At 40.5% G+C, this 13,302-nt stretch overlaps 1 protein-coding gene across 1 annotated transcript; it reads left to right on the forward strand.

The window, feature by feature from the left end:
- The first annotated feature begins 2,456 nt into the window (after nucleotides 1–2,456).
- Nucleotides 2,457–3,380, forward strand: LOC134966672 (olfactory receptor 8H2-like). The gene has a single exon (XM_063943635.1). It carries the CDS (start codon nucleotides 2,457–2,459, stop codon nucleotides 3,378–3,380), a length of 924 nt encoding a protein of 307 aa, XP_063799705.1.
- The last annotated feature ends 9,922 nt before the right edge of the window (nucleotides 3,381–13,302 follow it).

The raw sequence follows: 13,302 nt of genomic DNA on the forward strand, positions 1-13,302 counted from the left end.
GAAAAAACCGTGAGTAAAATTCCTAACTGCATAGCAAATTTACTTGGCGCAGTGGCACTGCGGACATTGCGCATGCGCATTAGCGACTAATCGCTCCGTTGCGAGAAAAAAATACAGAGCGAACAACTCGGAATGACCCCCACTGTCCGTTCTGCAGCAAACAGAAGATTTCCTGGGACATGAAGCGGTGCCAATATACTGCTGAAGATTTGGAAGAACATCATACGGATAGATGAATCAAAATGTTAATTCTTTGGTTTGCAAACATGTACATTTGATTTCTTGTACAGTGTGACTGGACTTCCTGAACCAAAAGGTCTATCACAAAGCCATGCAATAACGTTGGTTGCACCTGCAGCAAGATAATGTCCCAAAACATACCTCCAATTTATTGTATGTTAGCAATGGCTTTGAGAAAAAGAGCAAGACGGCAGGCTACAAATGAAGGAATGGCTAGCACAGTCTCCAAACTTAAATCACATTGATCTCATTTGGATTAACTGGAAATCATAGCAACCTACTGTACAAGTGCAACATATTTGTGGGAATTTCTGCAACAGTATTAGGAAGAACTGCCCAAACATTACTGTATATGGTTTCCACTTTAAAAAGAATGACACAACGTTGTGCAGCAGTTCTATCTGCAAAAGGTGTCTACTTTGATCTGATCCTGTCCTGGTAGAATGGGCAGCATCATCTGATCCGGGCCCAGATAATTGTCCTCTCTCCGTAGATTCGGCTTTCCTTAACGTGGTGGCTACACGTCTCACTTGCACAGGGGTCATCCCTTCTGGATTTCAGATTTGGTCCATTTCACTATGGATGCCATCCTCTGCGGGTGTGGCGCAGTGACCAATCACCACTCCTTTCAGGGACGTTGGATGACCTGCAAAAATCACCTGCCCATTAGTATCCTGGAGCTATGTGCTGTATACGGCGTGCTCACCCTGATGCAGGACCTCCTCCAGAGCCATCCTGTCCAAGTCCAGTCCGACAATGCGACTGCAGTGGGGCATACCTCAAACATCAGGGAGGCATGCAAAGTCAGACAGCTATGAAGGAAGTAGCGCGCGTTATCATTTGGTCCACGCGTAATTTCCCAGCCATCTCAGCGGTAGATGACATAGATGACCTCCAAATAATTATGGCAGAATGCTTTCAAAATAAAAAAAAGTAAGACAAAAGTAAGATGAACCTTTTTTAATAAGTGTCATAAGGTGAGCATAATAGTACAGGTTGTGTATCCCTTATCCAAAATGCTTGGGTCCAGAAGTATTTTGGATATCGGATTTTTCCGTATTTTGGAATAATGACATACCATAATGACATATCATGGAGAGGGGACTTAAGTCTAAGCACAGAATGCATTTATGTTTCATATACACCATATACACACAGCCTGTAGGTAATTTTAGCCAATATTTTTAATAACTTTGTGCATTAAACAAAGTGTGTCTACATTCACACAATTCATTTATGTTTCATATACACCTTGGCCCTCATTCCGAGTTGTTCGCTCGCAAGCTGCTTTTAGCAGCTTTGCACATGCTAAGCCGCCGCCTACTGGGAGTGAATCTTAGCATAGTAAAATTGCGAACGAAAGATTCTCTAAATTGCGAATAGACACTTCTTAGCAGTTTCTGAGTAGCTCGAGACTTACTCTGCCACTGCGATCAGTTCAGTCAGTTTCGTTCCTGGTTTGACGTCACAAACACACCCAGCGTTCGCCCAGACACTCCCCCGTTTCTTCAGACACTCCCGCGTTTTTCCCAGAAACTGCAGCGTTTTTTCGCACACACCCATAAAACGGCCAGTTTCCGCCCAGAAACACCCACTTCCTGTCAATCACATTACGATCACCAGAACGAAGAAAAAACCTCGTAATGCTGTGAGTGAAATACCTAACTTAATAGCAAATTTACTTGGCGCAGTCGCACTGCGGACATTGCGCGTGCGCATTAGCGACTAATCGCTCCATTGCAAAAAAAAAAATAACGAGCGAACAACTCGGAATGACCACCCTTATACACACAGCCTGAAGGTCATTTAATACAATATTTTTAATAACTTTGTGTATTAAACAAAGTTTGTGTACATTGAGACATCAGAAAACAAAGATTTCACTAACTCGGTCTCACTCCAAAAATTCCGTATTTTGGAATATTCCGTATTTTAGAATATTTGAATATGGGATACTCAACCTGTACTTCCACAGGAATGTATATCATGAGATCCCAAGAAACCATTTTAATTATTGGGTGACTAACATACAATAAACTAATACATACAACATCCAATACACTAGGACCACATCATGAGAAATGTTAGTAGTGTTGTAGTAAATAGGCATACAGTACTTTAGTAATAAGATTATGTTCTAGTTTCTTATGGTCACACACTTTCACAGTTATATAACATACTCTTTCTTCTTCTTATAATTGCAGCATAACACAAATATGGAGAATCATTCAAATGTGAATGAATTTATTATCCTGGGTTTCTCCAGCATTCGGGAATACCAGAACTTATTGTTTGTATTTTTTCTGGTAATGTATATCACAACCCTTATTGTGAATATATCGCTCATTACAGTAATACGGTTTGCTCGTAACCTTCACAAACCCATGTATTTCTTTCTTGGTAATTTATCCTTCTTAGAGCTGGGTTACATTTCAGTAACTGTTCCCAAGATCATAGTGGACATCCCAAGGAAGAGAAAGAGCATTCCCTTCTCTGGCTGCATTACCCAGCTCTTCTTCGTCACATTCCTTGGTGCCACAGAGACAATCCTTCTCGCAGTAATGTCCTTTGATCGCTTTCTGGCAGTATGCTTCCCTCTGCATTACACAAGCATCATGAGTCATAAGCTCTGTTTTATTCTAGCTGCTGCATCCTGGGTCTTAGGGTTCTTGACTACTTCTTTTCCAATTATAAAACTATCACAGCTGCATTTTTGTAATGCCAATATTATTAACCATTTCTTTTGTGAATCTGCTCCTTTGCTGAAGTTGTCCTGCTCTGATCCTTATTTCAAAGAACTGACTATTATTGTGTGTGCATCTTCAGTCATTCTAAGCTCAGTTATATTAACTATGATGTCTTATGCATATATCCTTATAACTATTTTGAAAATTCCATCTGACACAGGAAAGCAGAAAGCTGCTTCTACCTGTGTGTCACATCTTTTAGTGGTTACCACTTTCTACTCAACAATGTTTGCCATGTATATTAAACCTACTGCTAATGAAGGATCCTTAAACAAGGTGATGGCACTGTTCTATACTGTCTTCACCCCATTGATCAACCCATTTATTTACAGTCTTCGTAACAAGGAAGTTAAACAAGCCCTTTTATTCTTAGTAAAAAGAAGAAGGTTCTGAAGTTTTTGTGGATGACTTTACTTGTGCCAAATATATGTGTATATGAGAGAGAGAATGTATATTTGGCACTATATATAACCACCGGGGTGCCTTCCTCATGAAAATAGAAGCAAAGATGTGTTCCCACGATTCAAAGTTGTGAAAGGAACAGGCAGCACTCCACAGAGTTTTCAAAAATGTATTATTATATTGTGCAGAACAAAGGCAGAGTTTTGACCTTTTTTTAAAAAAAAAGAACTTTGAAAAGAAGTCCCTGTACGGTGTTGAAAGTCAGAACACACTAGTGGTAGGATGTAATGGAGTCCAAGATCGTTGGAGGTACGGGATGCCGGCCAATCTCGGACAATATTTTTGAAAGAGCAAACACTTACAAGGCAAAACCATGCCTTGTAAGTGATTTCCCCTTTAAAAATAATCCAAGATCGCCTGGCATCCCGCACCTCCAATGATATTGGACTCCATTACATTCTGCCATATGACTTTATTTTGCACTTGACTTAATTTTAGAATACGTTTTATGAAACATCTATGGAGAGCCGCCCATCATGGGAACACATCTTAATATAATTTGGGGGTCTTTAGGATGTGCCACGACAATGTCTTTATACTTATTGAAATAACACTTCAATAATCTGGATGGATATGTTTCTTGGAGATGTTTTCTGAAGATGGAGTATTTGAGAGGATGTCTTCTTTAGACTTCTATACTCCTACCCATACTCCAGAGTTCACACAAAAGACAGAATAATTTACTGTACATATTTTTAAGCCAATTTTATTAATAAAACTTTAAAAGTATCTTACTGTACATAGAAAATGCAGAATGATTTAGGTGGACCAGCTGTTTTTAAACAGTCATGATGTGGGTTTTACTCAAGATGCCACCATGAAGAGTATTGAATATTGCTCTTGCATTCACCAAACCCTTAAATCACACTTAAAATCCAGTTATTAACCATTTGTAGCATGGGCCTCTCCAGGCACATGAAGTCTTAGAGCACAGAGATGACGCTGAAAATAACTCCAGGGTAAAGTTACAAAGAAAACGGGTAAATAACAAAACTTACAATTATGATATGCACAGATTGACTTCATGAAAATAAAAGGAATAAAATCAGAACCCTAAATGAACTTAATCTGAGCCTTAGGTGATCTGGGGGAGAGAGACCCCATGAAGCAGAAGCTGGGCCCAATCCTAGCATGAATCTACTCTCTTCAAGAGTGATAAACAGCAGTGTGTGCTACTGAGCCATATAGTTCCACAACTCCTCCTTCCTCAGTAGTACCCACCCTGCAGGCTGAAAAAAGACTGTTCCTTTGTTCTCACAAAAGTCTGTGTAGATGTAAATTAGGCTGCCTCTGGGACTACTAAACTCATATCTCTCTTCCTTAAGGGACATGGTTGAATAGTCATACCTTTCGGTAGGATGAGGGTTTAAGGCAGGAAGCTGACACTTTGCTGGCCTGTTTATCTGTGTCCAGGGCATAAGAAGGGGTCCTCCTACTGTAATAAGTAAACATTGTACCAGGAAGTATAATCCTCAAAAGAATGCAGACATAGTTTTGAAACTAGCCAAACAGACATTCACGAAATATAAATTTTGAGAGAACAATAATAATTCATATCATGGACATGGCTGGGTTATAACTCATAATAATAATAATAATAATATTATTATTATTATTATTATTATTATTATTATTATTATTATTATCATCCTTTATTAATATGGTGCCACAAGGGTTCTGAAGTTCCCAATTACAGAGTACATAAGTACATAATCAAAACAGGAAAATAGCGACTTACAGTTGAAGACAATATACTGTAGGACAAGTACAGGGTAAATAAACAGCTACATCAGCATATGACACTGAAATAAGTATTAGGGTGGTATAAAACAGCATGATTTGGTGCAGTTGAAGATTATTAAAGTAAGAAAAGGATAAGCACATGAGGGAAGAGGGCCCTGCTCATGAGAGCTTACATTCTAAAGGGGATGAGCAGACAGACAGGGGTCACACAGATGCAGGTTGCAGAAGCCCAGGTAGAAAATACTAAGCTCTTAAGTGAAGTGAAGGTGGTTCAAGCAAGGCAGAAATATGGGGTGTCTGAACCAACTGTCTTGCAGAAAATTACCTTCTTAAATGATGTAGAGGTATATCTGCTAGCCTCTGAGAGAATTGTCATAAGGCTTAAATGGTTGCCAGAATTATGGGCGGAACATTTGGCACTGTATTTACGAGGTCAAAATCAGCAGGCCTAGGTTGATTTGTGTGATGCACAGGCTTCTAATGTCAACAAATAAAAACTGAGATTTTAGCCCAAAAAGGAGTGATGGGATTAGGCAAAGCTTAGTGCTTCCATGACTGGCATTTGATCAAGGGTAAAGCAGGTCATTCACAGCTGGTAGACCTCTCCAAAGTGTTAAAGAGCTGGTTGCAGCCAGAAACCAATTCACCTGGCTGCAGATGGAGATTCTAGTCATTGACCACTGTGTACTACAGAGCCAGGTGCTACAAGCTGATTCGCAGAATTATGAGGAGCTGGCTATGACAACAGCATATTTGGCACTGCATCACTTGTTTAAGGCTCCAGACTGGAATGCAAAACTGTTGTCTAGACAAAGGTCAAAACTACTAACAGCAGAGCCAGTAGGCAAAGTCTCTCCACTTGAGACGAATCTGGGCATTTTCATGCCCAAGGTGTCAGTAACACAAGGACTGTACAGTGACTAGGCTGGAGCCCACCTCTCCTAGTTGCTGCACCATGTCCCCTTCTACAGGTAATCTGTTGCAGTTTTGGGTGACTGTTTCAATAAACCAACAGTCTGTGTTAGCCCTGGTGGACGCTAGGCATGAGCTAACATTAGAATCCAATTGTGCTTTCCCAAAAGAAGTGTTGACAACATTGCTTAAGGTGACAGTGCTTTGCATTCATGGCATTATAGAGGAATATGTTTGCCTACCACTCACTCTAAAAACAGTTAAAGTAGTGGCAGCCATAACCCCAAAGCTACCATATGTCCTTATCCTGGAGTGAGATTTACCCCTGTTCCAGGAGGTTATTGCTGACTGGATCCGGCTGGACATGTTGGCAACTAATACAGTGGCTAACCTTAAAGGAACCTGTCCAACATTCACAATATTCAAGTAGAGAGTCAACAGAACTGTAGTTTATGGATTCTGGATACAGGTCTATGACTGCTACTCATACCAACTCTTGCCCAAGAACACGGGAGAAGCAAACATTGGTCAGGGACATTAGTGAAACAAAACTTTGGTGGATCAAAAGGAAACAGGACTGGTTCCCAAATCCAAGACTAATTTCATTACAAGAATTTGCTAGGGATCAACTTAATGATGCTACCCTAGAAAATATTTTTAATATAGTTGTTGAAGTCAATGATGTAGTGAAATCTGCCAAGCCAGCAGAAGGTGTACCATATTTTTTGTAAGGGGAATTTGTTGTAGAGATTGGGGGCTGTTCAAGGGAAAAATACCACAGGTACACATTCCTTTTGTTATGAAAGCTGTACACACATCTTTGTGGGGGACATTTAGATGAAGAAAAAACCCTTTGAAAGAGTCTAAGGTTCTACTTGCTGGGAATAGGTGGGGCAGTAAAAAAGGTTCTGCCTGCCCTGCCCAGTATGTCAGAAAACCAATCCAAAACCTGATTACTGAGTACCACTGATTCCTATTCTGGTGGTTCAAATTCCTTTTAAGTGAGAGGCATTAACCTGGTGGGTACTTTTTGAAAATCGGCTTAGGGGCACCAATACGTTTTGGTAATACCTGATTAAGCCATGCGCTATCCAGAAGCTATTCCATTGTGTAATATCAAGTACTGTAGCTAAGAAGTGGAAAATATGCTTCAACTAGGCATTGTGGAGGAATCCACCAATGAGTGGAATAACCTTATTGGACAAAGGACAGGGAACCCTTGCAGATTCCTGATTATCTGGAATCTGCAGCATACAGTACATAGAATGGGCCTTGTGATGTTGCCCATAGTTCCTCTCTGTCACTGCCTTATTCATTGAGGGGAGTGGGTGAGGGGAGGCCTGTGTACGTGGAAACAGGGTTGTGTCACCTCCATTTTCTGAGAGGGGAGAGCCAATGGTGTGTGTGTCAACACGCAATTTCCTTGCCTCGATGACCCCCCCCCCCCTTCCATTGGTCAGCTGCGTAAGCTAAGGATTACTCATCTTGCCGTCCACCTGAACATCACAACAATTGTATCAAAGCTTTCGATGTTGGTCACAGTGCTGGGATCGCAGCTACATGTAGTAAGCATCTCTACTACTGAGACATCTCCTGCATGTTCCTCCTTCAAATTGGACTGAAATTAAAAGCTGCTTACATGTGGCATTGAATTTCCATCCCTCTCTGAATCTAGCTCTGTGTCACCAGAGGTGTCTGTGTGATGTTATTTTTCTAAACATGGGGTGTCTATCATCTCTTGAATATGCTTCCATGAGCCCTCTATAGACTCTGATATTCATAGTCCTGGTCAACTTTCATTTTTTCTCTTTTAAACCTAATAAGGTCATGTTTAAGCCTCCACTTGTGTATTGAGTTTATACAACTAATCGCCATCCTTATTAGACAAAAGAGTGGCTAGGCGAGATCCCTCAAATGCTGCAATATTTTCTTTGGTAATTTTCACCTTGCTTGTGGATTCCTTGATAACCAATAATAGTAAATCAAAGGAACACATATTCAAGATAGAGATCCACTTTTTACAAAATTCTACAAAGTAGTGCCAACAGTATCTTTTTTGTCCTTAGAAAACTTGGACAAAGTCCATGATCCAAAAAATCTAGTTCACATTTGTTTAGCTTGAAGAGATCTTTAAACAGATAATGTAAACTGCCATCATGACCCTACCAACATGATCACAAAATCGTCCACAAATAGAATAGATTCAGCCTCTGATTCCAAGAAGCTGAACATAGCACCCAACTGCAAAGTAATACATTGCTATAGTGTTTCCATGTTTCTAGATGCCATTTTTCAACACAGTAGGTGATGCTGATGAGACCTTTGTGTCAAAGGGCTAGATGCATCATCGCTTAGAGAGTGATAAAATGGAGAGTGAAAAAGTACCAGCCAATCAGGTCCTAACTGTCACATCACAGGCTGTGTCAGTTAGAAGCTGAATTGCTGGCACTTTTTCACTCTCCATTTTATCACTCTCCAAGCGATGATTCATCTGGCCCAAAGTCTTCAATACTGTATGTCAGCCTTAAGTGCCTTGAAAGAAGTAACCCACATTGGTGCTCCTAGGTGCAGACTGGGCTCCGCTACTATGTACAGTAAGTAGATGCAGTCTGGCACTTACTGTTTGCACAAAGAAGATTTCTACCAGGTATAGTATAGGCTGGGAAGCCATGTAAGGCTGTGAAGATGTGTAAATGTAAAGTGTTTAGTTTAAAGTGTCACGAAATATTAAAATAAAATTCAGAGTTACACTGGACATCCTATTGGTTTTGGTGTGACCCTTCCTTTCTGCTTGTCTTCCACAGGTAAATTGTTTTCCTACTCCCATTGTCCCTGCGCACTGGGTAGGAAATGCTGCCGGTAGGGATGTCGGCGGTCAGAAGACCGACTGCAGCATCCTGATTTTTAGAATCCTGACATGGGGAAGGTATGTGTTCACCTCACCCCAATGCTCCCCTAACCCCCCCCCCCCCCCCCCAACAAAGCTTAACCCTAACCTTCCCCAGTGGTGCCTAAACCCCCTTTCCCGCAGCCTAAACATAACCCTCCCCGGGGTTGCCTATCTCTAACCCCCCTCCCCACAGCCTAAGCCTCCCTTCCCTATTTCAACTGCTGGGATCCCAACCACCAGGACCCTAACCAGATCCTGTCCCAGCATCTGCTTTGAAATTACTTTGCATAACAGTGCTAGGTAAATTGTATTCCTACTCCCATCATCTCAGAATCTGCTTGTGATTACTTTGTACTGTATAACAGTGGTAGGTAAATTTGTCAATAGTTTATGGTAGTAACTTTAAATCTGTATTAAGACAGGAAATGATTGCTGCAGAGAAAGCACTTGTCTCCTTTCCTGGCCTTTTGTTTTTGAGGTACAGTACTTGACAAAATAGGTTTCTCAGGTAAATTTTTTATGACATTTAAGAACTTTATCATTCCCCAACGGCACGGGTTTCTGTTAATAATACTACTTCTGACAGGTCTGCCCCCTTTCACTCCTATACTTGCCTTAGTCTTGGAGACCCTGGCGGCCCATATACGTTGCTAAGCAACTATTCAGGGCATTATTACGGGCTCTTCAGAACATAGAATTGCTATATACATTGATGTCTTAATCTCTCTAACCCTGCTCAGTTCCTTAAACCTCTCTATTCTGAAATAGACTATTATGCTAGCGATTCAGGCTATAAAATTAATATTAACAAAACGGAAGTCCCTAATTTCTATATTACTGCCACACTTAAACCGGCTTTTAGCGGCCTTGCTTCCCCTCATCTGGCATAAAAAGAAACTAAAGTAACTAAGGGCCTAATTCAGACCTGATCGGTGCTGTGTGATTTCACACAGCAAGCCGATCAGGTCTGAAGGGCGCATGCGCCATCGCTGTGTGATGCTTTTGTACTTCTGCGGGGGGGCGGGACAGACATGTGGGGCGGACTAGCCCTGTGCTGGGTGTCCCCCTGCATGTCAGTGCCAACCTCTGGATTGTATTAAGTCTGACCATACGTGGTCTAGTTGTTTTATCTTCTAGATAGGTAGAATACATTCAGTTAAGATGAGAGTACTTACCCGGCTCTTGTATTTATTTCAAACTATTCCAATATACATCCCACCTTATGTTTTTAAGTTCCTCCAATACCAAACTTCTTACTTTATATGGGCCCACAAACGTCCCAGAATTAGGCTATGCTTACTTCAACACCCCTCACGAGGGTGTGAATTGGATATTCCTAATTTAAAAAGATATTATCATGCGGCGCAGCTTTCTCAATATGTACAGTGTTGTAACCCTGATGTGAAGAAGGTCTGGGCTGCCATTGAGGCCGAAGATCTACAGATATGTCCTGATATATCGTTGCTGCGTACCGCATAGCGGGCGCCATGCAACTCGCGCCAGCTCCTTGCGCTATAACTCCCGTTATAAGTTGCATTGTAAATGTGACGTCACGTTATAATTGTAACATGCATTCTACTTTCTGTCCACCAGATGTCGTTTTTCCTAAACTCTATGGCGAATGCCTCAAATAGCCAACGGACCCTTCGTAGCGCCACCTGCTGATTGGGTTCGAATCCTAGCGGGACCAGAATTATTTATTTGTGTGAATTCTTTCTGTTTATTCTTTCCAGCTGAGCTCATTGTAACAAAGCACTAACCCCTTCACTATCAATATTGTCGTTACATTGGGGAAAATATCTTTTATTGTGAAGCATAAACAGCATGTACATTTCGGACATCATTTCCGGTTCATTTGCTTCAAATAGCCCTAAATATGTAATGCACAATGCCACTGGATCTCTATGTCATTAATGTGACATCTTGGAAGGCTCCATTATGGTTTGTACACAGACACCGGACAAAATCCGTTAATAGTACAACACATCAAAACACATCATATATTTACCTGGAGTGCCAACTCATAATATGGTCAGCACTGGCATAATGGTTACAGTGTCCGCTTGCAATGCGTGCTTCCTGTGTTCAAATCCTGTTGACACCAGAGATTTTTTTTTTTTTTGGTGAATTTATTTTTATAATTTTTTTTTTAAAGAAATACACTTGTTTGGTCTGTTTATTCTTTCCAGCTGAGCTCGTTGTAACAAAGCACTAACCCGTTCACTATCAATATTGTCGTTACATTGGGGAAAATATCTTTTATTGTGAAGCATAAACAGCATGTACATTTCGGACATCATTTCCGGTTCATTTGCTTCAAATAGCCCTAAATATGTAATGCACAATGCCACTGGATCTCTATGTCATTAATGTGACATCTTGGAAGGCTCCATTATGGTTTGTACACAGACACCGGACAAAATCCGTTAATAGTACAACACATCAAAACACATCATATATTTACCTGGAGTGCCAACTCATAATATGGTCAGCACTGGCATAATGGTTACAGTGTCCGCTTGCAATGCTTGTGATGGTGTAGGAGCTTCCGCAGTATAGCAAATATATTGATTCACGCTTTTTGCATTGATTAATATATTTACTGTTAATCACAAAATGTGTTCGTGTATCTTTAAAAATATTGGACAGATATATTCAGACTATATACCTCGAATATCTTGTTTTAAAGCATGACGTGTTCAAGGACAAGGCAACGCCAGATGTATCCAAGGCTAATTGGAAAGAAGTTTATGTCCGAAAGACTGATAAACGAAGCACTAACCATTTTCTAGAATGTTCTAATTGCTAATTATAATCTTGTATGACAATTGATGTATTACAGTTTTTGAGACATACATGGTGTATTCTGATTGGCTAAATGTATTGGCAAACATGAATCCTTTGTCTTTAAGCTATAAAATAAACCTATTATGGACCCTAAGCCAGGTCAACTATGGTCTGCTTAGGTTACACATGATCCTGTGTCACCTTTTCATTCACTGATCTCCAACCGGTTGCAAAAGAAACAGAATTCTGACTGATGACTGCAGAGAGTTTATAGACCAGACCTGAATAGGTTAACATACCCTAACATTTTGGGAGCATCGTCCGGAGATATTCCAGCATCTCCTCCACTGGCAACAAATCCTCTGATCTTTCAGGAACCGCTGATAAAAAAAACCGGTAAGTGAGAAATGTGTAGATTTCTACCTGCTCATTTGAATCAGCGTTTCTTGAATGAATCTGCGGAAGTCCAGTCGGGAAGGTCAGAGAATATCTTAAAGAGCCCAGTGTCAGTCAGAATTTTTTTTAAGGTACCATACATTTATGTTATATTGTTGAATTGTGGGTAAATATCTTCAGCTAATTTGTCACAAGTGTACAGGGGAAATTAATCAAATATCCAGAAAAAATTTACATTTTTAAAAGGTGGTGTATAGCCAAGGTGTATTCTAATGCTGATAAACAGTTTGAATTGATAAATAACCAAAGAGGTGTATGCAAATCTTGTACCTGTGTTGTTGTGTTAAGAAAATACAAAGGGTCCGTAGCACCGAGATTGGTGGCAATTACAAGCACTGAAGTCTCATTTGGTTATGTGGAAAATGATGATGAATTTTATTGTAAAATAGGTTGTCATTTAAAAAAAGGGAATTGTTGGAACATTACATTAAGAATGATTGATCTAACATCATAACCTATTGGCATAGGAACCACATAATCCCAGGTCTAAGACCCATGTGCCCGTGCAGCCTCAAACAGCTGCCGTGCACACAGATAACAGATATAGCATTTACTGTCATCCTTGTTTTCGTATCCTTGCACTGTTGTATGTACTCTGTCAATATGCTTTTAAAAAGGTGGGGGGGAGTCGGGTTGTCTGCTGAATAATGAAACCAGTGTCAGTAACTAGATTCTCTTGCACACATTGTACTGTATATATTGTATGTCCCTATGCAAGACAGTTAAGGGGTAGGATTGGATCAGTAATAAAGAACAGCTACTGTCTGAAAGAGACACAAGGTGAACATATTCCAAGAATAGTGGGGAGTTTACCAAGAACACAAGGAACAACAGGGGTACTGGTACAAGAAGGAGTCTATATAGGCAGGGGGATAGACCCTTGGAGTGACTTAACAATAATATTAGGGACGCATCTCAGTGATCCAGAAGAAATAATCTATTATGCAGGTCTCACTTGGGGAGCAGTACTAACAGATTTTCCACCAATACAGGGAGGAAGGGACAACACTACAACCCCAGTCATTTGTCCACAGATGGATTTAAGGAGCTCTTTAGGTACAAGGA

This window comes from Pseudophryne corroboree, chromosome 1 (genome assembly GCF_028390025.1).
Source record: "Pseudophryne corroboree isolate aPseCor3 chromosome 1, aPseCor3.hap2, whole genome shotgun sequence".
Lineage (NCBI taxonomy): Eukaryota > Metazoa > Chordata > Amphibia > Anura > Myobatrachidae > Pseudophryne > Pseudophryne corroboree.